This window comes from Pseudophryne corroboree, chromosome 5 (assembly GCF_028390025.1).
Source record: "Pseudophryne corroboree isolate aPseCor3 chromosome 5, aPseCor3.hap2, whole genome shotgun sequence".
Lineage (NCBI taxonomy): Eukaryota > Metazoa > Chordata > Amphibia > Anura > Myobatrachidae > Pseudophryne > Pseudophryne corroboree.
Window position 1 is genome coordinate 344,825,423 of NC_086448.1, and position 22,110 is coordinate 344,847,532.

Consider the following 22,110-nt stretch of genomic DNA (forward strand, 5'->3'; position numbering starts at 1 on the left):
TGGTGTTGTGTAAATTTACTGCATTGGTTCAGCTCACTCAAATTAAAACCACAGGCAACTATAATGTGGAATAATCCCAGGGAGATTCTCTGACAAATTTAACATAAAGTCACATGCATCACATGCAATTATTTTTATTTCCTTTTAAACTGGTTTGTTAAGAAATTATTGTTATACTGTAGGTAGTCACAGCATAATAAAAAAAAAACTGGGTTTAAAAAAAAAAAAAAAAAAGGCATTTGGTTTAAAGCAGGCAACCCTGGTTACAGGTGATCTTGTAAATTTTTATGTTTTGTATGAGGTCTCTCATTGAATCGCACTATGTGAAATTCCTGTTATTTTTTTCCTTTTTTTTTTCTTTCTTTTAACAGGATTGATTATCAAACATGTGGAAACGAGTTAAAGATCCAAGGAAACGCATTGTATAAAGCTGGCCGCTATGTACAAGCTCTAAGAACATATGACATGGCCATAGGCGTTATGTCAGATGGGGTTTGTTTGGGCATAAGGTAAGTGTGTAATGTGTTTTTTGTATATTTTGAAGAATAAAACAAACCTTTCATAAAAATTTTATTTTTAGTATGTCTAAAGATATTTCTTTAGTATTATTTTAGATATTTCTTTGGTATTATGTAGTTTCCATACAAAGTGTCCTGCTGTAACTGTGTTTGTTTCCTTTAAAAAAATAAATAAATAAAAATTATATATATATATATATATATATATATTCCAAACAGTCCACACTCTGGCCTTTTAGGTGTATGCTGGGGTGACTTCCATATAATGATAGATAATGACCCATCAATTTCCAATGTAAATCCACAACAGAGGAGCACTCACCAGTCTTCAAAGCAGTTTTTCTTTATTTTCAATAGATCATAATAGACAGGGGTGTATCGACGTTTCGGTCCCTAATGGGACCTTTGTCAAGATCATCTAGTATTGTGAATAGCCCCCATTTATACCCAAATGTGGCCCTCCCACCAATTATCAAATTAAAGGAATTCCATGTATGTACATTAAAATACAGACAATACATCACAAATACAGACATTACATACTAACATATAACATTTAATGTGCAAAATTCTTACATTAAAAACATAAATCCACTGTAAAGCGCCATTTAGAGTGTTGTGATAACAGCAGAAGCGGCGTGCGTTCCACTGCGTCCCGCACTTCCGGTCTGTGGAACGCACGCTCCGATCACATGACCGGAAGTGTGCGATCAATCTAATAGAATGGAAATAGGGTGTTACACTGAAACTCCGTTCTTCCGGTCTCTGGAACGCAAATTCCAGTTCCATGGCCGGAGGTGTAGTGTGCATTAGTATATAAAAATGACATGAGGTAACAACGTTACCATAGTGATCAGAGGTCACATTTTAAGAAGGTTTATCAGTACATCCATATATGGGCAATTATCACAGTGGATATGTGTGTCTCAAAAGGAGCCATATTTGGCTAATATTACATGGACTCTAGTATACTTAGTTATATAATTTAGCTATATTACTACTATATTGTTTATTTCTTAACAAGCTTTAGCAATTTAGGGTACAGACACAGACCATCCTAATGCGGAAATCCAGAACCGCAAAAAAATTGAAAAATTTATAAAAATAAAAATAAAAATAAAAAAAATATAAAAAAACAAAAAAGAAAAAGAAATGTGAAAAAATATATGTGAAAAAGTATATGCGTTCGAAGACATGAAATTGAAGATTATTCCAGAAATACTCCATAATGAATGCCTTCATTTAGGCCCCGCGGGCGTATAGTGTCCAGCCGGTAGATCCATGATGCCTCTCGTTGCAACAGTAGTTTTGCTCTGTCACCTCCCCTTTTCAGGGGTAATATCCAATCTATAATCATGCATTTAAGTGATGCCAGGGTATGCTTTGCCTCATAGAAGTGCCTTGCTACAGGCTTATCTGAGTGTCCAACATTTATTGCTGTTCTGATGGATAGGCGATGATTCGCCATTCTATCCCGGAATGGACGAATCGTTTTGCCCACATACATCCGAGAGCATGGGCACATGAGTATGTAGATGATGAAATCAGAGGTACAGCTTACTCGCTGTTGAATTTTAATTTTCTGTCCGGTGTGCTGATGATGGAAATATTCACCAGAGTTCATACTTCTACATGTTGTGCAGTTTACACATCGATAACACCCCATTTTCTGTGGTTGTAACCATGAATCAGAGTCAAGTCTTAATGATCTATCAGGTTGCATGAGGATATCTTTCAAATTCCGCCCCCGTTACCTCTGTTGTTTCTTCAGGTTTCCAGAGGAAAAGATCTTCTGAGCTTTATGTAAGCAGTTATTGATGATCTGTTCACTGTATCCACTAGAAGAAAATCTCAGTTTCATTTCTTCAAGTTGTATATTGGCTATATCTGGGTCTGAATTGTTGCGAAGTACTCGCAAAAATTGTGAAACCGGCATATTTTGTTTAAGTGAGCCAGGATGATAACTTCCAAAATGTAACAAGGTGTTGCGATCCGTGGATTTCCTGAATAGCCTGTGTCCATACCCAAATTCTGTGGCATAGATGGTCACATTGTATTTGTGATGTAATGTCTGTATTTTAATGTACATACATGGAATTCCTTTAATTTGATAATTGGTGGGAGGGCCACATTTGGGTATAAATGGGGGCTATTCACAATACTAGATGATCTTGACAAAGGTCCCATTAGGGACCGAAACGTCGATACACCCCTGTCTATTATGATCTATTGAAAATAAAGAAAAACTGCTTTGAAGACTGGTGAGTGCTCCTCTGTTGTGGATTTACATTGGAAATTGATGGGTCATTATCTATCATTATATGGAAGTCACCCCAGCATACACCTAAAAGGCCAGAGTGTGGACTGTTTGGAATTTGTATTTGTTTCAACTTATAGTTGTGACTTTATGTCCGGCACCAGGCTAAAAGGATTGATTACTTTATATAAAATTTTTTTTTCACTACTCTGATCAATTATATGGCATGTATATATGCAATGGCTCTATGAACAGGACTTTGGACTTGGATATATGATTTTTGCATAAAGTTTGATTTTCTGATTTTTTTTTTTATGTTATATTTTTTCCTTTTTGGAACATGCTCATTTTTATTTTTTAATTTGTTTCATTTTTTCATTTTTTAGTCTGTGGCATCGATGGTCTCGGTTTTAGAGAATAATTTGGGTCACACAATATCAGTATAACTGTGTGTAATTACATTTGAGGGTGGATTTGTCTTACTTATACGTATGGATAACCTAGTATCAGCTGAACTTCTGTTTTCAGCTGAACATGAACTATTAGCACTGACAGATGAGGATGCAGAGAGGGTGTTATCTGAGTTCAGTGATTTTGAAAGATTACCGGCAGAAAGTGCATTGGATTTGTATCATAAACTGTTAAACTTACAAAAGAAGGAAGTGAACCTTCTGTTACATGGGCAATTTCTGTCGGATTACTACCGCAAAAAACAATTACCAAGGGGTTTTCGTATAAAAAATACCCCGACAATTGGAAGAAATAATCCAGCCTTTTGTAGCAGATGGTGCACGGTCCTTAACAAATGCTCTTTCGATTTACTTTTGCTTGTGATAGAAGAAGTTGGGGTTGATTTAAAAAAAGTGAGGACTGAATTAGCTGCCTCTCGCTCTGTAGCAATTGATATCTTGCAAGCAGATAGCTCACAACAATGGTTGAGTAAACTTAAAGATCAAATTGATAAATACCATAAAGATCTAGTGACGTTCAAGAGAGCTAAATTAATTAAAGTTGAACGGGATTACAAGGATCATAGAGTCTACAGGTGGCTCACAGGCAGTGACAATCCAGTACCCTTTAGACCAGAAATAATAAATATCAATATAATCAATCTCAACTTGATAGCTTCTCATCCTCTGATAGGGACTCTTCTGACTCTCATACCACTGGTAAACCACCTTTACCTAGGGCCAACACTCGATCAAAAATTAATAATTCTGCTTTAAACGCAGAAGGCCCCACCTCAGGCGGGGCAAATACAAAAGAAAAAAAAGAAGACAACAAAAACCCCGAAGAGTCGGTAATTAAACCTATCATCTCACAAACTCACTGAACCTGAGATGAGTTTATTATCTAAGGGATTGAGTTTTATACCAACACCTAAATTTGACAAATTTCGTTGGTCAGTTGAGAAATTTAAACTAGGTAGAAAATTAAGACTTACTGAAAAATTCCAAGACACCTATAAAATGGATTACACTAAAACAAAATTTAAGAAGAAGAGTACATATGACCCGCCCTCACTAAACCCCAGTATCAAAACTTTTACCAGATTACTGGACTATAATATACAGGAATCACTTTCTCAACAAAGGCATATGAGATACAATCTGAAACCTCTTGAAAAAAAAGCACTTAGGGACTTAAAAAATAATCCCTTACTGACGATACGCCCTGCCGACAAGGGGGGCGCGGTGGTGGTACTAGACACGAAGGACTATGACAACGAGGCAATTAGACAACTATCAGACAGTGATACATATAGGATACTGGGGGGTGACCCCACAATGTCCTTCAAAAAGCGTTTAGACACTAGCCTAGATATAGGTTTTAACAATGGATGGATAGATGCCGACACATTAACCTTTCTCAAGACTGAACATCCCATTTGTCCTATATTGTATCTGATGCCCAAAATACATAAGACTTTAGTGAGACCTCCGGGCCAACCAATTATTTGGCCCGGAACTCCCTATTTTCGCCTGTGGCACAATATCTAGATAGCTTTTTACAAAAATGTGTGAAAAACACAGTGAGCTATATAAAGGACACTAATGATTTCTTGAGAATGATTAAGGTACTTCTGGCATCCCGACATGGAATCTTGGTGACAATGGACGTGGCGTCCTTATACACTGTCATACCACACAATGAAGGACTGATGGCTGTTCGCCGAGCCTTATCTCGAACACATACGGGTTCACCACCAATTGAATTTTTGATTGACCTATTGGAATTAACCCTAACATGCAACTATTTCCAATATGGCGGCCGATACTATCTCCAGACAGCGGGTACTGTGATGGGCAGTAATATTGCACCATCCTATGCAAATTTGTTTATGGATACCTATGAAAACACACAGATTCTCCCGCTGTTTGCAGATAGTATCGGCTTCTACCGTCGTCTTATAGACGATATATTCTTGATCTGGACGGATAGTGAGGTGACACTTCAAAATATGTTGAAGTGCCTTAATGATCTGGACTCCCCTATTAGGCTCACTATGGAGTTCAGTAGAAAAGAAATTGATTTTTTAGATGTGACCATCTATGCCACAGAATTTGGGTATGGACACAGGCTATTCAGGAAATCCATGGATCGCAACACCTTGTTACATTTTGGAAGTTATCATCCTGGCTCACTTAAACAAAATATGCCGGTTTCACAATTTTTGCGAGTACTTCGCAACAATTCAGACCCAGATATAGCCAATATACAACTTGAAGAAATGAAACTGAGATTTTCTTCTAGAGGACACAGTGAACAGATCATCAATAACTGCTTACATAAAGCTCAGAAGATCTTTTCCTCTGGAAACCTGAAGAAACAACAGAGGTTGCAAAATCCATTTGTGGTCACTACAACATTTGACACTGCAGGTTCAGCTGTACGACAAGCAGTTAAAAATCTCTGGCCGGTGGTCAAAAGTGATCCAGCTCTTAGCAAACATTTACCAACTAAGCCTCTAATCAGCTTCAAACGGGGGCGGAATTTGAAAGATATCCTCATGCAACCTGATAGATCATTAAGACTTGACTCTGATTCATGGTTACAACCACAGAAAATGGGGTGTTATCGATGTGTAAACTGCACGACATGTAGAAGTATGAACTCTGGTGAATATTTCCATCATCCGCACACCGGACAGAAAATTAAAATTCAACAGCGAGTAAGCTGTACCTCTGATTTCATCATCTACATACTCATGTGCCCATGCTCTCTGATGTATGTGGGCAAAACGATAAACCTTCTTAAAATGTGACCTCTGATCACTATGGTAACGTTGTTACCTCATGTCATTTTTATATACTAACTAATGCACACTACACCTCCGGCCATGGAACTGGAATTTGCGTTCCAGAGACCGGAAGTACGGAGTTTCAGTGTAACACCCTATTTCCATTCTATTAGATTGATCGCACACTTCCGGTCATGTGATCGGAGCGTGCGTTCCACAGACCGGAAGTGCGGGACGCAGTGGAACGCACGCCGCTTCTGCTGTGATCACAACACTCTAAATGGCGCTTTACAGTGGATTTATGTTTTTAATGTAAGAATTTTGCACATTAAATGTTATATGTTAGTATGTAATGTCTGTATTTGTGATGTAATGTCTGTATTTTAATGTACATACATGGAATTCCTTTAATTTGATAATTGGTGGGAGGGCCACATTTGGGTATAAATGGGGGCTATTCACAATACTAGATGATCTTGACAAAGGTCCCATTAGGGACCGAAACGTCGATACACCCCTGTCTATTATGATCTATTGAAAATAAAGAAAAACTGCTTTGAAGACTAGTGAGTGCTCCTCTGTTGTGGATTTATATATATACTGCTAAGTGGCAAGCCCCTACAACTTCTATGGTAGACTTATTCGAACCTGGATTTCATTTCATGTGAGCAGGGCAGCCATCATGGGGGGACAGTGGAGACTGGTGTCGCGGACCCTTACAGAGGGGGGGGGCTCACTCCTGGCTCCAACCGCCAATACATGTTGAGCACCAGCCTGTGAATCAACAGTAGGCAGGTGCGCAGGGAGGACTTCTTAAAACTAGCCTTTCCTATGCATCAGCTCTCTGTGAACCGATTCTGTAGGTCCACAACTCTCCACCTATATATACCATCACAATGTATGAAATCACAAAGGGGTGGAGCAGTGCGGCAGAACCTTTTTCTCTTACGTCCTAGAGGATGCTGGGGACTCCAAAAGGACCATGGGGTATAGACGGGATCCGCAGGAGACATGGGCACTTTAAGACTTTGGTTGTGAACTGGCTCCTCCCTCTATGCCCCTCCTCCAGACCTCAGTTAGATTCTGTGCCCAGAGAGACTAGACACACACTATGGGAGCTCTCCTGAGTTTCTCTGAAAAGACGTTGTTAGGTTTTTTTATTTTCAGGGAGACCTGCTGGCTACAGGCTCCCTGCTTCGTGGGAGTGAGGGGAGAGAAGCAGACCTACTTCTTCTGAGTTCAAAGGCTCTGCTTTTTAGGCTACTGGACACCATTAGCTCCAAAGGGTTCGATCACTTGGTGCGCCTAGCTGCTTGTTCCCGGAGCCGCGCCGTCAACCCCCTCACAGAAGCCAGAAGAAAGAAGCCGGGTGAGTATAAAGAAGATCAGAAGACTTCAGTGACGGCAGAAGACTTCAGTAATGAGGTACTGCGCAGCGGTCGCGCTGCGCGCGATGCTCCTTCAGACAGCACTTGCAGGGCGCAGGGGGGGCGCCCTGGGCAGCATGATTACTGGAGTACTACACTGGGCAAAATATACATATATATATTATAAGTGCCTAGGCACTAAATATAGCCCCAGCCAGTTTAAATATTTACATTTTGAGCGGGACTACAGCGCGTCGGTGAGGGGGCGTGGCTTAGCCCTCACAGCTTACCAGGGCCATTTTCTCTTCACAGGCTGCAGAGATGCTGGCCCGAACCTCCACTCTCCTGCACAAGGGGGGGGGGGGGCACAGTAATTTGGTGCTATTAACCCTTTAATAATAACAGCGCAGACATCTATGGCAGTGTGTATTTGCTCTCACTGCTGGAATAGGCGCTGGGCTCCCTCTGTGTTTCTCTAACAGGCTTTCCTGTGGGTCTGTCCCCTATAGCCAGTGTGTTTGTGCGTGTCATTACGTGTGTGTCGACATGTCTGAGGCTGAGTGCTCCTCCCCGGAGGAAATTGCAGTGGGCGCAGATAAGGAGCTGGGAGTGACTGTCGGCACCGCCGACTGCTGATTGGGTGGATATGTTGAGCACATTGAATGCAAATGTGGCATTATTGACTAAAAGACTGGATAAATCTGATTCTCAGACACAAACGTGGAGAAAATCCATGGAGGACGCCTTGTCTCAGGTACAGGCCCCCTCAGGGTCACAAAAGCGTTCATTTACCCAGATGGCGGATACTGATACCGACACGGACTCTGATTCCAGTGTCGACTATAGTGAGTCCAGTTTACATCCAAAATTGGTTGAGTATTCAGTACATGATTGTGGCAATTAAAGATGTTTTACATATTTCTGAAGTACCTACTGTTCCAGATACAAGGGTTTGTTTGTATAAGGGAAAAAAGCCTGAGGTGACGTTTCCCCCCTCTCATGAGCTGAACGCTCTTTGTGAAAAAGCTTGGGAATCTCCTGACAGAAGGTGGCAGATTCACAAGAGAATTCTAATGGCATATCCTTTCCCCTCTGACAGGGAAAAGTGGGAGTCCTCTCCCAATGTGGACAAGGCTCTATCACGGCTGTCCAAGAAGGTGGCGCTTCCGTCTCCTGACACTGCTGCCCTTAAGGACCCTGCGGATCGTAAGCAGGAAACGACCTTAAAATCCATTTATGTCACTACGGGTGCACTGCTCAGACCTGCCGTGGCGTCGACATGGGTGAGTAGTGCTATTAGTAAGTGGGCAGATAATTTGGCATCTGACATGGATACCCTGGATAGGGATAACATTCTTTTGACTCTCGGTTATATCAGGGACGCTGCAGCTTACCTAAAGGATGCGGCGAGGGATATTGGCCTCTTGGGATCAAGGGCCAATGCCATGGCAGTCTCGGCCAGGAGAGCGCTGTGGATTCATCAATGGAATACTGATGCCGACTCTAAGAAAGCTATGGAAGCTCTCCCATATAAAGGTAGTGTCTTGTTTGGTGACGGCCTCGCTGACCTGGTGTCTACGGCTACAGCAGGTAAGTCATCCTTTCTTCTTTATGTTCCTGCACAACAGAAAAAGGCGCCCCATTATCAGATGCAGTCCTTTCGGCCTAATAAATACAAAAAAGGAAGAGGGTCGTCCTTCCTTGCCTCTAAAGGTAGAGGAAGGGGAAAAAGGTCGCCAGGCTCCCAGGGCCAGAAGTCCTCCCTGGCTTCTGCCAAGTCCACCGCATGACGCTGGGGCTCCTCTACGGGAGTCCGTACCGGTGGGGGCGCGTCTCCGACTCTTCAGTCAGGTCTGGTTTCACTCTGGCCTGGATCCTTGGGTGTTAGACCGATTTTTTTTAAAATCAGCCTTGCCAGTTTCGATCCCAGAAAGGGAAGTAGTGAGTGCTGCGATACAAAAGCTGTGTCAAAAGCGTGTCATTGTCACGGTACCCCCGTCTCAACGGGGAGAAGGGTTTTATTTGAGCCTCTTTGTCGTACCAAAGCCGGATGGCTCGGTCAGACCAATCCTGAACCTAAAATCCCTCAATCTGTATTTGAAAACTTTCAAGTAAAAGATGGAATCTCTTCGAGCAGTAATCTCCAGTCTGGAAGGGGGGATTTTATGGCGTCAGTCGACATAAAAGATGCCAACTTACATGTCCCAATATATCCTCCACATCAAGCTTTCCTGAGGTTTGCGGTTCAGGATTGTCATTACAATTTCAGACGTTGCCGTTTGGTCTTTCCACGGCCCCGAGGGTCTTCACCAAAGTAATGGCGGAAATTATGGTACTCCTACTCAAGCAGGGTGTCACAATTATCCCGTACTTGGACGATCTCCTGATAAAGGCGAGATCAAAGGAGCAGTTGCTAAGAAACGTGGCACTCTCCCTGACAGTTCTGCAACAACATGGTTGGATTCTAAATTTTCCAAAGTCACAGTTGATTCCGACAACTCTGCTGTCTTTCTTGGGCATGATCCTGGACACGGAACTGCAGAGTGTTTCTCCCAGCGGAAAAAGCTCTGGAAATCCAGACCATGGTCAAGGAGATCCTGAAACCGGCAAGAGTATCGATTCATCAATGCACTCGGGTGCTGGGGAAGATGGTGGCAGCTTACGAAGCCATTCCGTTTGGCAGGTTTCATGCCCGGGTATTTCAGTGGGACCTGTTGGACAAGTGGTCCGGGTCTCACCTGCACATGCACCGGAAAATAAGTCTATCTTCCAGGACCAGAATATCTCTCTTGTGGTGGCTTCAAAGTTCTCACCTCCTAGAGGGACGCAGGTTCGGGATCCAGGATTGGGTCTGGTGACCACGGATGCAAGTCTCCGAGGCTGGGGAGCAGTCACACAAGGAAAAAATTTCCAGGGAAAATGGTCAAGCCAGGAAGCTTGTCTGCACATAAACGTTCTGGAATTAAGAGCCATCTACAATGGCCTTCTGCAAGCGGAACACTTTCTTCGAGATCTAACTGTCCTGATTCAGTCGGACAACGTAACAGCGGTGGCGTACATTAACCGCCAGGGCGGAACAAAGAGCAGAGCGGCGATGGCCACAAAAGTTCTCCGTTCTTCCTTCCGGGCGTGGACAACTGGGAAGCAGACTTCCTCAGCAGACACGATCTCCATCCAGTAGCGTGGGGTCTTCATCAAGGTTTTTGCAGAAGTGACAAGTCGTTGGGGAATTCCTCAAATAGACATGATGGCGTCTCGCCTCAACAAGAAGCTTCAGAGATATTGTTCCAGGTCGAGGGACCCTCAAGCCAGTGCAGTGGACGCCCTGGTCACTCCGTGGGTGTTTCAGACGGTATATGTGTTCCCTCCGCTTCCACTCCTTCCAAAAGTGTTGAGGATCATAAGAAGAACAAGGGTTCAGGCGGTACTCATTGTTCCAGATTGGCCACGGAGGGCCTGGTATCCGGATCTTCAGGAATTGCTCATAGAAGATCCCTGGCCTCTTCCTCTCAGAGGGGATCTGTTACTGCAGGGGCCGTGCGTCTTCCAGGACTTACCGCGGTTGCGTTTGACGGCGTGGAGTTTGAACGCCAAATCCTATCTCGAAAGGTTATTCCCGGGGAAGTCATCCCCACTCTCCTTAAGGCTAGAAAGGAGGTCACGGCGAAGCATTATCACCGTATTTGGAGAAAGTATGTGTCTTGGTGTGAAGCCAAGAAGGCTCCTACGGAGGAGTTTCAGCTGGGTCGTTTCCTCCATTTTTTGCAGGCAGGCGTGGATGCAGGCCTGAAATTAGGTTCCATTAAAGTGCATATTTCGGCTTTATCTATTTTCTTTCAAAAAGAATTGGCCGCCCTTCCAGAGGTTCAGACTTTCGTGAAGGGAGTGCTGCACATCCATCCTCCATTTGTGCCACCCGTGGCACCGTGGGATCTTGACATGGTGTTGCAATTTCTTATGTCTCACTGGATTGAACCTTTGCGAAAGGTTTAGTTGAAATTTCTCACTAGGAAAGTGGTCATGTTTTTTGCCTTGGCGTCCGCAAGACGGCGTCGGAATTGGCGGCTTTGTTTCACAAGAGCCCCTATTTGATTTTCCATGTGGATAGAGCGGAATTGAGAACTCGTCAACAATTTCTGCCGAAGGTGGTTTCTTCGTTTCACATAAACCAACCTATTGTGGTGCCTGTGGCTACGGATGCCTTGGCTGTGTCAAAATCTTTCGCTGTAGTTAGTTTTGAAAATTTATGTCGCCAGAACGGCTCAAATTAGGAAATCAGAGGCTCTGTTTGTCCTATATGCTCCCAACAAAATTGGGGCTCCTGCTTCCAAGCAAACTATTGCACGCTGGATCTGTAATACGATTCGGCATGCTCATTCTACGGCTGGATTGCCGTTGCCGAAATCAGTGAAAGCCCATTCTACCAGGAAGGTGGGCTTATCTTGGGCGGCTGCCCGAGGAGTCTCGGCGCTTCAGCTTTGCCGAGCAGCTACGTGGTCGGGTTCAAACACTTTTGCTAAGTTCTACAAGTTTGATACCCTGGCTGATGAGGACCTCATGTTTGCTCGATCGGTGCTGCAGAGTCGTCCGCAATCTCCCGCCCGGTCTGGAGCTTTGGTATAGACCCCATGGTCCTTTTGGAGTCCCCAGCATCCTCTAGGACATAAGATAAAATAAGATTTTAATACCTACCGGTAAATCCTTTTCTCCTAGTCCGTAGAGGATGCTGGTTTCCCGTCCCAGTGTGGACTGTTTTTTGCAGATGTATTGATACTGTAGTTATTGCTTCTGTTACACGAAGGTTGTGTATCGGTTATGTTCAGCTTGTTGCTGTTTTTAGTTCATGCTGTTAACTGGTATTGCTTTAAAGCCATGTTGTACGGTGTGTTGTGGTGTGAGCTGGTGTATTTCTCACCCTTGGTTAACAAAAAATCCTTTTCCTCGAAATGTCCGTCTCTCTGGGCACAGTTCCTATAACTGAGGTCTGGAGGAGGGGCATAGAGGGAGGAACCAGTTCACACCCATTCAAAGTCTTATAGTGTGCCCATGTCTCCTGCGGATCCCGCCTATACCCCATGGTCCTTTTGGAGTCCCCAGCATCCTCCACGGACTAGGAGAAAAGGATTTACCGGTAGGCATTAAAATCCTTTTTCTTTTTTTTTTTTTTGAGGAGGGAGTGGCCCTGTCTGTTTAGTCAGTCTTGAGTACCACAATTTCTATAGGCAGCCCTGCCCTGCGTCAGCATTAGTGGGGTTCTGATATAGTCCAATCAAATGTGTAATGAATAAATAATTAAATCCAGTAATTTTGTTTTCCATTAAAATATTGAAAGTGTAATACCTGAAATATTAGTGCACATCCAGATATAGCAGTTTAGTTTTTACTTTGCTGCAGACCTTTGTAAACTGTGGAGCAGAATAATGTCAATTTCTAGAACCATCATTACAGTGGTTGGCTTTATTTAAGCTTAAAGCTTTTTACAGTAGTTGATGAATTGGAAATAAAAATTAGGAAACCATATACTATAGTGTTCACTCTAAGATTTATTTAGGGCAGGGTACTGGCCACGGGGAGGGCACATTTTTCAATGTGGTTGGGCACATTTTAGTTTAGAAGGGCAAAATTATGTACATACCGTAATGCTTAGAAAATTCCTTGTGAGACATTTTAATTGTCTCCCAAGGGGGTTATGGCCCTCATTCCGAATTGATCGCTAGCTGCTTTCAGTCGCAATGCGGCGATTATTTGAAAATGCGGCATTTCTGCGCATGCGTACGGGCCGCAGTACGCACGCGCAAAGTACTTTCACACAAAACTATGCAGTTTTCCACAAGGTCGAGCAAAGCTTTTCTGTCGCTCTATTGGTCGGTGAGTGATTGACAAAGTGGGTGTTTCTGGGTGGTAACTGGCCGTTTTCAGGGAGTGTGCAAAAAAAGCAGGCGTGACAGGTAAAAATGCAGGCGTGCCTGGAGAAACGGGGGAGTGGCTGGCCAAACGCAGGGCGTGTTTGTGACGTCAAAACAGGAACTAAACTGTCTGCAGTGGTCGCAAGGTAGGAGTAGGTTTGGAGCCACTCTGAAACTGCATGAATTTTTTTCTGAGCAGTTCTGCTAACCTTTCGTTCGCACTTCTGCTAAGCTAAGATACACGCCCAGAGAGCGACGGCTTAGCGTTTGCACTGCTGCTAAAAGCAGCTAGCGAGCGATCTACTCGGAATGAGGGCCCATGTATTTTAAATGTGCTTTTAGATTAAAGTAAATGATTTAATGTAAAAGCTTATTTAAAATACATAAAACACCTTGGTAGACATTTATTTTAATCTAGCAGCCCATTCATGGTATATAAATCGCCTTGTGACACATTTTACCTTAATCCAGTAGCCCAATTATGATAAGAAAAATAAAAATACAAAAATCCTTCACACAAAAAATCTTATTATGGAATGGATTATGTGTTGCCAGATTAAAGCTAAAGGCACAGCAGGCATTATATGTAGCCTATTCTGGCACCACTAAACTGCTAACAACTGACTCCTCAAACATTACACTGGATAACTACTTACAAGTGACAATGCTTTAGCCCAGAACACCTATGAGGTGGTGAAGCACTGAACTTATTGAGACCACTGATCAATGCACACTGCGGAGCTGCAGTAAAGATGGCCAGCATGAAGATCCTCCCCGGCGTCTCCTTTTACAGATTCATACACACAGAAGGGCTCCTGTCGCACCAGATCATCAGCAGACCTATAGTCAACACACAGAGTAGGGGAAGATAGCTGTCAGTCACTGTGTAGCTGACGGCAACTTGCGGGGAGTGTCAGTGCAGCGGGGTGCAGCGGTCTACAAAGGCAGTGTGCCCGAGAGACGGCGCGCTGCGTGCTGAATGTCAGCGTGGTGGGGTGCAGCGGTCTGCAAAGGCAGTGTGCCCGAGAGACAGCGGGCTGCAGGGCTGAGTGTCAGCGCGGTGGGGTGCGGTGGTCAGTAATAAACAACCAGGGCGCACACAAGCGGGCAGGGCGGAATTTGGCTATTTAAAAAGGGGCAGGGCGCAGCACCCTGTGAAAGACGTCTTGCAGGAACACACTACTAGTTTTTGTCATTAGTAAAGAATGGAAGTAGTAATGATCCTACTCCTTAATGGGAGGCATACACTGTACACTCAATGTAGAGGTATGATTTGAGGGGATGCGGTCAAGATCCCGCCGGACGGAATCCCAGTGGTCGAAATACCGACACCGGACTCCCGACCGGCACAATCCCAACATATTCTCCCTCCGTGGGTGTCCACGACACCCATAGAGGGAGAATAAATTAGTGTGCCAAGCGTAGCGAGGCACCGTGCCCGCAAGGGGCTGCGTTCCGCTCGCCACCCCTGTCGGGATTGTGCTGGTCGGGATTCCGGTGTCGGTATTTCGACCGCCGGGATCCCGTCCAGCGGGATTTCGTACTGATCCCGATTTGAGTAACTGCTTTGAATTGTGTAAATAGCACACAAACTAAATAGGTGTTATTGTGTAGAACAGTGCATTTAGGTCAGTGCACGTACAGTAGTGTCCTCGTACACTATTGCTGCAGTCACGCCAAATATCTCTTCTCGGTGTGCCAGGTCCCGTGTAACTGTGCTTACGCCAAGTGTCTCTGTTGCGTCAATTTCGTGCAAATGTGCACCTTAATTGCAATATGATTCGACAAAACCGCTTCATGAGACTGAACTGATTAATTTGTTATGGAGCACTCTTATATCTGTGTGCGACCTAAGTTTGAATATGTAAACAGTGCTACGGTGCCGCGTTTTTTTCATGCTAAGTTCTGTTGTGCTTCATATACAGATTCAGACTCAGCCGCACACAGATATACAAGTGTCGCATATCAACTGAATCTGTGCAGTCGCATTGGATTGCCATTAAGATGCACATTTGTGCCAAAAAAATGCTACAGCAATCGTCGCGGCTCACTCGTGCCACATGGCGTATTGATGCTAGGTTTAAAAATAGTGCACATTTGTGATTATTTTAACTAGACAAGAAAAGCACAAACTAAATAGAATATAAGACTACCTTGTGTTGTTAATATTTATGCTAATATAGTTGTGTTCACGGATATCAATATGTAACATTCATGAATTCCATGTATTAACATTAATTAATAGTTTGTATGTCATAATGGGAAAAGTGTGGGAGACGTATAGCAGCCAATGTTTGGGAAGGTTGGCTTTTTACCAATACCAAAACAGTAAATGTAAGTTATCCTTATGTTATGTAATAGTTTTCTCCATATGTGGGTTCATATTTAACATTTAATGGCTAATGATAATTATAGACATTTGAATTAATAAATAAGAAGCAAAAACAAGCGTATTATAAATCCGAGTCAAATATTTTAATAAATTGTTATAATATCTAAAACCGCTGACTGAATTTAAATAATTTCCATCAAAGTTTATTTCATTCATTTATTTAATTCATTGGAAAGTTACACTAATCATTTACAAGAGTGTTGGTCACAAATTGTAGTGAAAGACAAGGCTACACGCGAACAAATTTAATTTTTCAAAAGACACCACATGAGCTTTTTATTACTGCAGCCAGATATAAACAGGTAGACATTATGAAAACAGCAAGCAGTTCGGGGCAGAATACTTTGCTTACGGCGACTACTAGCCTTTTACAGTGTCCTGCTATTTTATTTGCCTCCTTTTTTTTGTGGTGCAGAATTATTTTCATACTCATGCACTTCAAACAGGTCGTGCAGAATTAATGCATGACCTTGCTGCGATGCCTGAGACATGCCATGTCTAATTACTCTGTATGAGTGTAAGTCATGGAAGGGGGATGGGAGATCTTGAGCCCTAGTAGACTACGGAAGATTCTTCTGGTAAATATAATAAATGTGTGTAACATATCCACTGTGTATAGACAGTCCTTTGCAAATGAGGCAATAGTATCACAAGTGGAGGTGCACTCCTAAGAGTTGATACATGAAATCATAAAGCAGGGCAGAAAAAATCTCCCCTTCTTTGGGGGGGCACTCTCTTTATATTACTTGTAACGTAACTTTTATTTTATTGCTAAAGAGATTTATTGACTAACATGAGTACAGAAAAAAGCCACCACTGATGGCAGGCGGAAATATATATTGTTAATTGTGTTATAAAGATGAAGGTCACCAGCAGAGGAGTAAGTGTAGGGCCACGCATAGTGGCCAAATGGGACCCGTTCAGTGATACCCGCTTGGCCGGCAGTCGCCCACACATGTGCAGCAGTCCGGCCGCCGTCGCTAGATCTAACCGCAACTGTGTTCCATTGAAATCGTGTGTGTCGCTGATCGGATTCTGTTCTGCGTCAATCCGCTGTGTGTAGCCTAACTAGGGTTTGATGGTGCCCCGGGCAAATAAAAACAATAACAAATGGTGCCACTTAAAAACTGATTTCTCTGACGTCCTAGTGGATGCTGGGAACTCCGTAAGGACCATGGGGAATAGCGGGCTCCGAAGGAGGCTGGGCACTCTAGAAAGATTTATGACTACCTGGTGTGCACTGGCCCCTCCCACTATGACCCTCCTCCAAGCCTCAGTTAGATTTTGTGCCCGGCCGAGGTTGGATGCACACTAGGGGCTCTCCTGAGCCTTTAGAAAGAAAGTATAGAAATTAGGTTTTTTATTTTCAGTGAGACCTGCTGGCAACAGGCTCACTGCAGCGAGGGACTAAGGGGAGAAGAAGCGAACCTGTCTGCTTGCAGCCAGCTTGGGCTTCTTAGGCTACTGGACACCATTAGCTCCAGAGGGATCGACCGCAGGCCCAGCCTTGGTGTTCGGTCCCGGAGCCGCGCCGCCGTCCCCCTTACAGAGCCAGAAGCAAGAAGAGGTCCGGAAAAACGGCGGCAGAAGACATCAGTCTTCACCAAGGTAGCGCACAGCACTGCAGCTGTGCGCCATTGCTCCTCACACACACTTCACACTCCGGTCACTGAGGGTGCAGGGCGCTGGGGGGGGGGCGCCCTGAGAAGCAATAATAACACCTTGGCTGGCAAAAATACCACAATATATAGCCCCAGAGGCTATATATGTGGAAAATACCCCTGCCAGAATATAGGAAAAAGCGGGAGAATAGTCCGCGGAAAAGGGGCGGAGCTATCTCCTGCAGCACACTGGCGCCATTTTTCCCTCACAGCTCCGCTGGAAGGAAGCTCCCTGGCTCTCCCCTGCAGTCTACACTACAGAAAAGGGTAAAAAAGACAGGGGGGGCACTAAATTTAGGCGCAGTATACATTTATATAGAAAAAGCAGCTATAGGGGACATAACTCAGTTAGTCCCTGCATTATATAGCGCTCTGGTGTGTGCTGGCATACTCTCACTCTGTCCCCCCAAAGGGCTTTTGTGGGTCCTGTCCTCTGTTGGAGCATTCCCTGTGTGTGTGCGGTGTGTCGATACGGCTGTGTCGACATGTTTGAGGATAATGATGTGGAGACGGAGCAGATGCCTTTAGAAGGGATGTCACCCCCTGCGGGGCAGACACCTGAGTGGATGAGCTTATGGAAAGAAATGAGTGCACGTATAGACTCCTTACATAAGAAATTTGACGACATGCCAAATGTGGGACAGCCGACTTCTCAGCTCGTGCCTGTCCAGGCGTCTCAAAGGTCATCAGGGGCTCTGAAACGCCCGCTACCTCAGACCGCAGACCCAGATGTCGACACTGATACTGACACCAGTGTCGACGACGATGAGTCTAACCTGATGCCCACTAAGGCCATTCACTGCATGATTGAGGCAATGAAAGAGGTGTTACACATTTCTGATATAACTACAGGTACCACTAAAAAGGGTATTATGTTTGGGGAGAAAAAACTACCCGTAGTTTTTCCCCCATCAGATGAATTAAATGAAGTGTGTGAAGAAGCGTGGGCTTTCCCTGATAAAAAATTGGTAATTCCTAAGAAGGTACTAATGGCGTTCCCTTTCCCGCCAGAGGATAGGTCACGTTGGGAAACACCTCCTAGGGTGGATAAAGAGCTCACACGTTTGTCTAAAAAGGTGGCACTACCGTCTCCGGATACGGCCGCCCTCAAGGAACCTGCTGATAGAAAGCAGGAGGCGATCCTGAAGTCTGTATATACACACTCAGGCATTATACTTAGACCAGCTATTGCGTCAGCATGGATGTGCAGTGCTGCCGCCGCGTGGTCAGATAAACTGTCAGAAAATATTGACACACTAGACAGAGACACGATCCTGCTAACCATAGACCATATCAAAGACTCAGTCTTATATATGAGAGATGCACAGAGGGAAATCTGCCGGCTGGCATCTAAAGTAAGTGCATTGTCCATTTCTGCTAGGAGAGGCTTATGGACTCGCCAGTGGACAGGAGATGCAGATTCTAAAAGGCACATGGAAGTTTTGCCTTATAAGGGTGAGGAATTATTTGGGGATGGTCTCTCGGACCTAGTTTCCACAGCAACGTCTGGGAAGTCAGCATTTTTACCCCATGTCCCCTCACAGCCTAAGAAAGCGCCGTTTTATCAGGTTCAGTCCTTTCGGACCCAGAAAAACAAGCGTGGAAAAGGCGGGTCTTTTCTGTCCAGAGGCAGAGGTAGGGGAAAAAGGCTGCAACAAACAGCAGGTTCCCAGGAGCAAAAGTCCTCCCCCGCTTCTTCTTCCAAGTCCGCCGCATGACGGTGGGGCTCCACAGGCGGAGCCAGGTACGGTGGGGGGCCGCCTCAAGAATTTCAGCGATCAGTGGGCTCGCTCACAGGTGGATCCCTGGATCCTTCAAATAGTACCTCAGGGGTACAAACTGGAATTCGAGGCGTCTCCACCCTACCGGTTCCTAAAATCTGCCTTGCCGATTGCTCCCTCAGACAGGGAGGCGGTGCTAGCGGCAATTCACAAGCTGTATTCCCAGCAGGTGATAATCAAGGTACCCCTACTTCAACAGGGCCGGGGTTACTATTCCACACTATTTGTGGTGCCGAAACCGGACGGTTCGGTGAGACCCATTTTAAATTTGAAATCCTTGAACACATACATAAAAAAATTCAAGTTCAAGATGGAATCGCTCTGGGCGGTTATTGCAAGCATGGACGAGGGGGATTACATGGTATCCCTGGACATCAAGGATGCTTACTTGCATGTCCCCATTTACCATCCTCACCAGGAGTACCTCAGATTTGTGGTACAGGATTGCCTTTACCAATTCCAGACGCTGCCGTTTGGACTGTCCACGGCACCGAGGGTATTTACCAAGGTTATGGCGGAAATGATGATACTCCTTCGAAAAAAGGGAGTTTTAATTATCCCGTACTTGGACGATCTCCTAATAAAGGCGAGATCCAAGGAACAGTTGTTGGTGGGAGTAGCACTATCTCAGGAAGTGCTGCACCAGTACGGCTGGATTCTGAATATCCCAAAGTCACAGCTGGTTCCGACGACACGGCTACTGTTCCTGGGTATGATCCTGGATACAGTCCAGAAAAAAGTGTGTTTCTCCCGGAGGAGAAAGCCAGGGAGTTGTCATCTCTAGTCAGAGACCTCCTGAAACCAAAACAGGTATCGGTGCATCACTGCACGCGGGTCCTGGGAAAGATGGTAGCTTCTTACGAAGCAATTCCCTTCGGCAGGTTCCATGCCAGAATCTTTCAGTGGGACCTATTGGACAAATGGTCCGGATCGCATCTTCAGATGCATCGCTTAATAACCCTGTCTCCAAGAACCAGGGTGTCTCTACTGTGGTGGCTGCAGAGTGCCCATCTTCTGGAGGGCCGCAGGTTCGGCATACAGGACTGGGTCCTGGTGACCACGGATGCCAGCCTTCGAGGCTGGGGGGCAGTCACACGGGGAAGAAACTTCCAAGGACTATGGTCGAGCCAGGAGACTTCCCTTCACATAAATATTCTGGAACTAAGGGCCATTTACAATGCCCTAAGTCAAGCAAAATCCCTGCTCCTACACCAGCCGGTGCTGATCCAGTCAGACAACATCACGGCAGTCGCCCATGTAAATCGACAGGGAGGCACAAGAAGCAGGATGGCAATGGCAGAAGCCACAAGAATTCTCCGATGGACGGAGAATCATGTACTAGCACTGTCAGCAGTGTTCATTCCGGGAGTGGACAACTGGGAAGCAGACTTCCTCAGCAGACACGACCTCCACCCGGGAGAGTGGGGACTTCATCCAGAAGTCTTCCAGATGCTGGTAAACCGTTGGGAAAAACCACAGGTGGACATGATGGCGTCCCGCCTCAACAAAAAGTTAAAAAGATATTGCGCCAGGTCAAGGGACCCTCAGGCGATAGCTGTGGACGCTCTAGTGACACCGTGGGTGTACCAGTCGGTTTATGTGTTCCCTCCTCTGCCTCTCATACCAAAGGTATTGAGAATAATAAGAAAGCGAGGAGTAAACACAATTCTCGTGGTTCCGGATTGGCCAAGACGAGCGTGGTACCCGGAACTTCAAGAGATGATCTCAGAGGACCCGTGGCCTCTGCCGCTCAGACAGGACCTGCTACAGCAGGGGCCCTGTCTGTTCCAAGACTTACCGCGGCTGCGTTTGACGGCATGGCGGTTGAACGCCGGATCCTGAAGGAAAAGGGTATTCCGGAAGAAGTCATTCCTACGCTTATTAAAGCCAGGAAAGATGTTACGGCAAAGCATTATCACCGCATATGGCGGAAATATGTTGCATGGTGCGAGGCCAAAAAGGCCCCAACAGAGGAATTTCAACTAGGTCGATTTCTGCATTTCCTGCAAGCAGGAGTGAATATGGGCCTAAAACTAGGCTCCATTAAAGTACAGATCTCGGCTCTGTCGATTTTCTTTCAAAAAGAACTAGCTTCAGTACCTGAAGTTCAGACATTTGTGAAAGGAGTGCTGCATATTTAGCCCCCGTTTGTGCCTCCTGTGGCACCTTGGGATCTCAACGTGGTGTTGAGTTTCTTAAAATCACATTGGTTTGAGCCACTAAAAACCGTGGATCTAAAATATCTCACGTGGAAAGTGGTCATGTTATTGGCCTTGGCTTCAGCCAGGCGAGTGTCAGAATTGGCGGCTTTATCATGTAAAAGCCCTTATCTGATTTTCCATATGGATAGGGCAGAATTGAGGACTCGCCCCCAGTTTCTCCCTAAGGTGGTGTCAGCGTTTCACCTGAACCAGCCTATTGTGGTGCCTGCGGCTACTAGGGATTTGGAGGACTCCAAGTTGCTAGACGTTGTCAGGGCCCTGAAAATATATGTTTCCAGGACGGCTGGAGTCAGAAAATCTGACTCGCTGTTTATCCTGTATGCACCCAACAAGCTGGGTGCTCCTGCTTCTAAGCAGACTATTGCTCGCTGGATTTGTAGTACAATTCAGCTGGCGCATTCTGCGGCAGGCATACCACAGCCAAAATCTGTAAATGCCCATCCCATAGTATTTCTTTAACTTTAACCATGCACAGCTGTGCAATTCAGCTGTGCGTTCCAATACTCAAAGCGTTCCTTCTTTAAGCGTTTTGAAAATGAACAGTTAAAAAAACAGTTCCTGCATTGGACTGAACTTAATCATCTTCCCTTTTCTTCTCATCCTCAGGTATGTTCAAATGTCCCCATGTAATCTGGCTATTGCTATCTGCACCTATTCAAAACTTCCATATTTTAAAAAAAGTATGTTCAAATGTCCCCATGTAATCTGGCTATTGCTATCTGCACCTATTCAAAACTTCCATATTTTAAAAAAAAGTATGTTCAA

At 44.8% G+C, this 22,110-nt stretch overlaps 1 protein-coding gene across 4 annotated transcripts in view; it reads left to right on the plus strand.

Annotated features, from left to right (window-relative positions):
* Nucleotides 1–22,110, plus strand: part of TRANK1 (tetratricopeptide repeat and ankyrin repeat containing 1) — a 417,569-nt gene that overhangs the window by 101,603 nt on the left and 293,856 nt on the right. For all 4 annotated transcript variants that reach the window (XM_063922607.1, XM_063922605.1, XM_063922608.1 and 1 more), the window contains exon 3: nucleotides 372–509. In XM_063922607.1, the coding sequence (XP_063778677.1) occupies nucleotides 372–509 (138 nt within the window). The remainder of the gene's footprint in view (nucleotides 1–371; nucleotides 510–22,110) is intronic.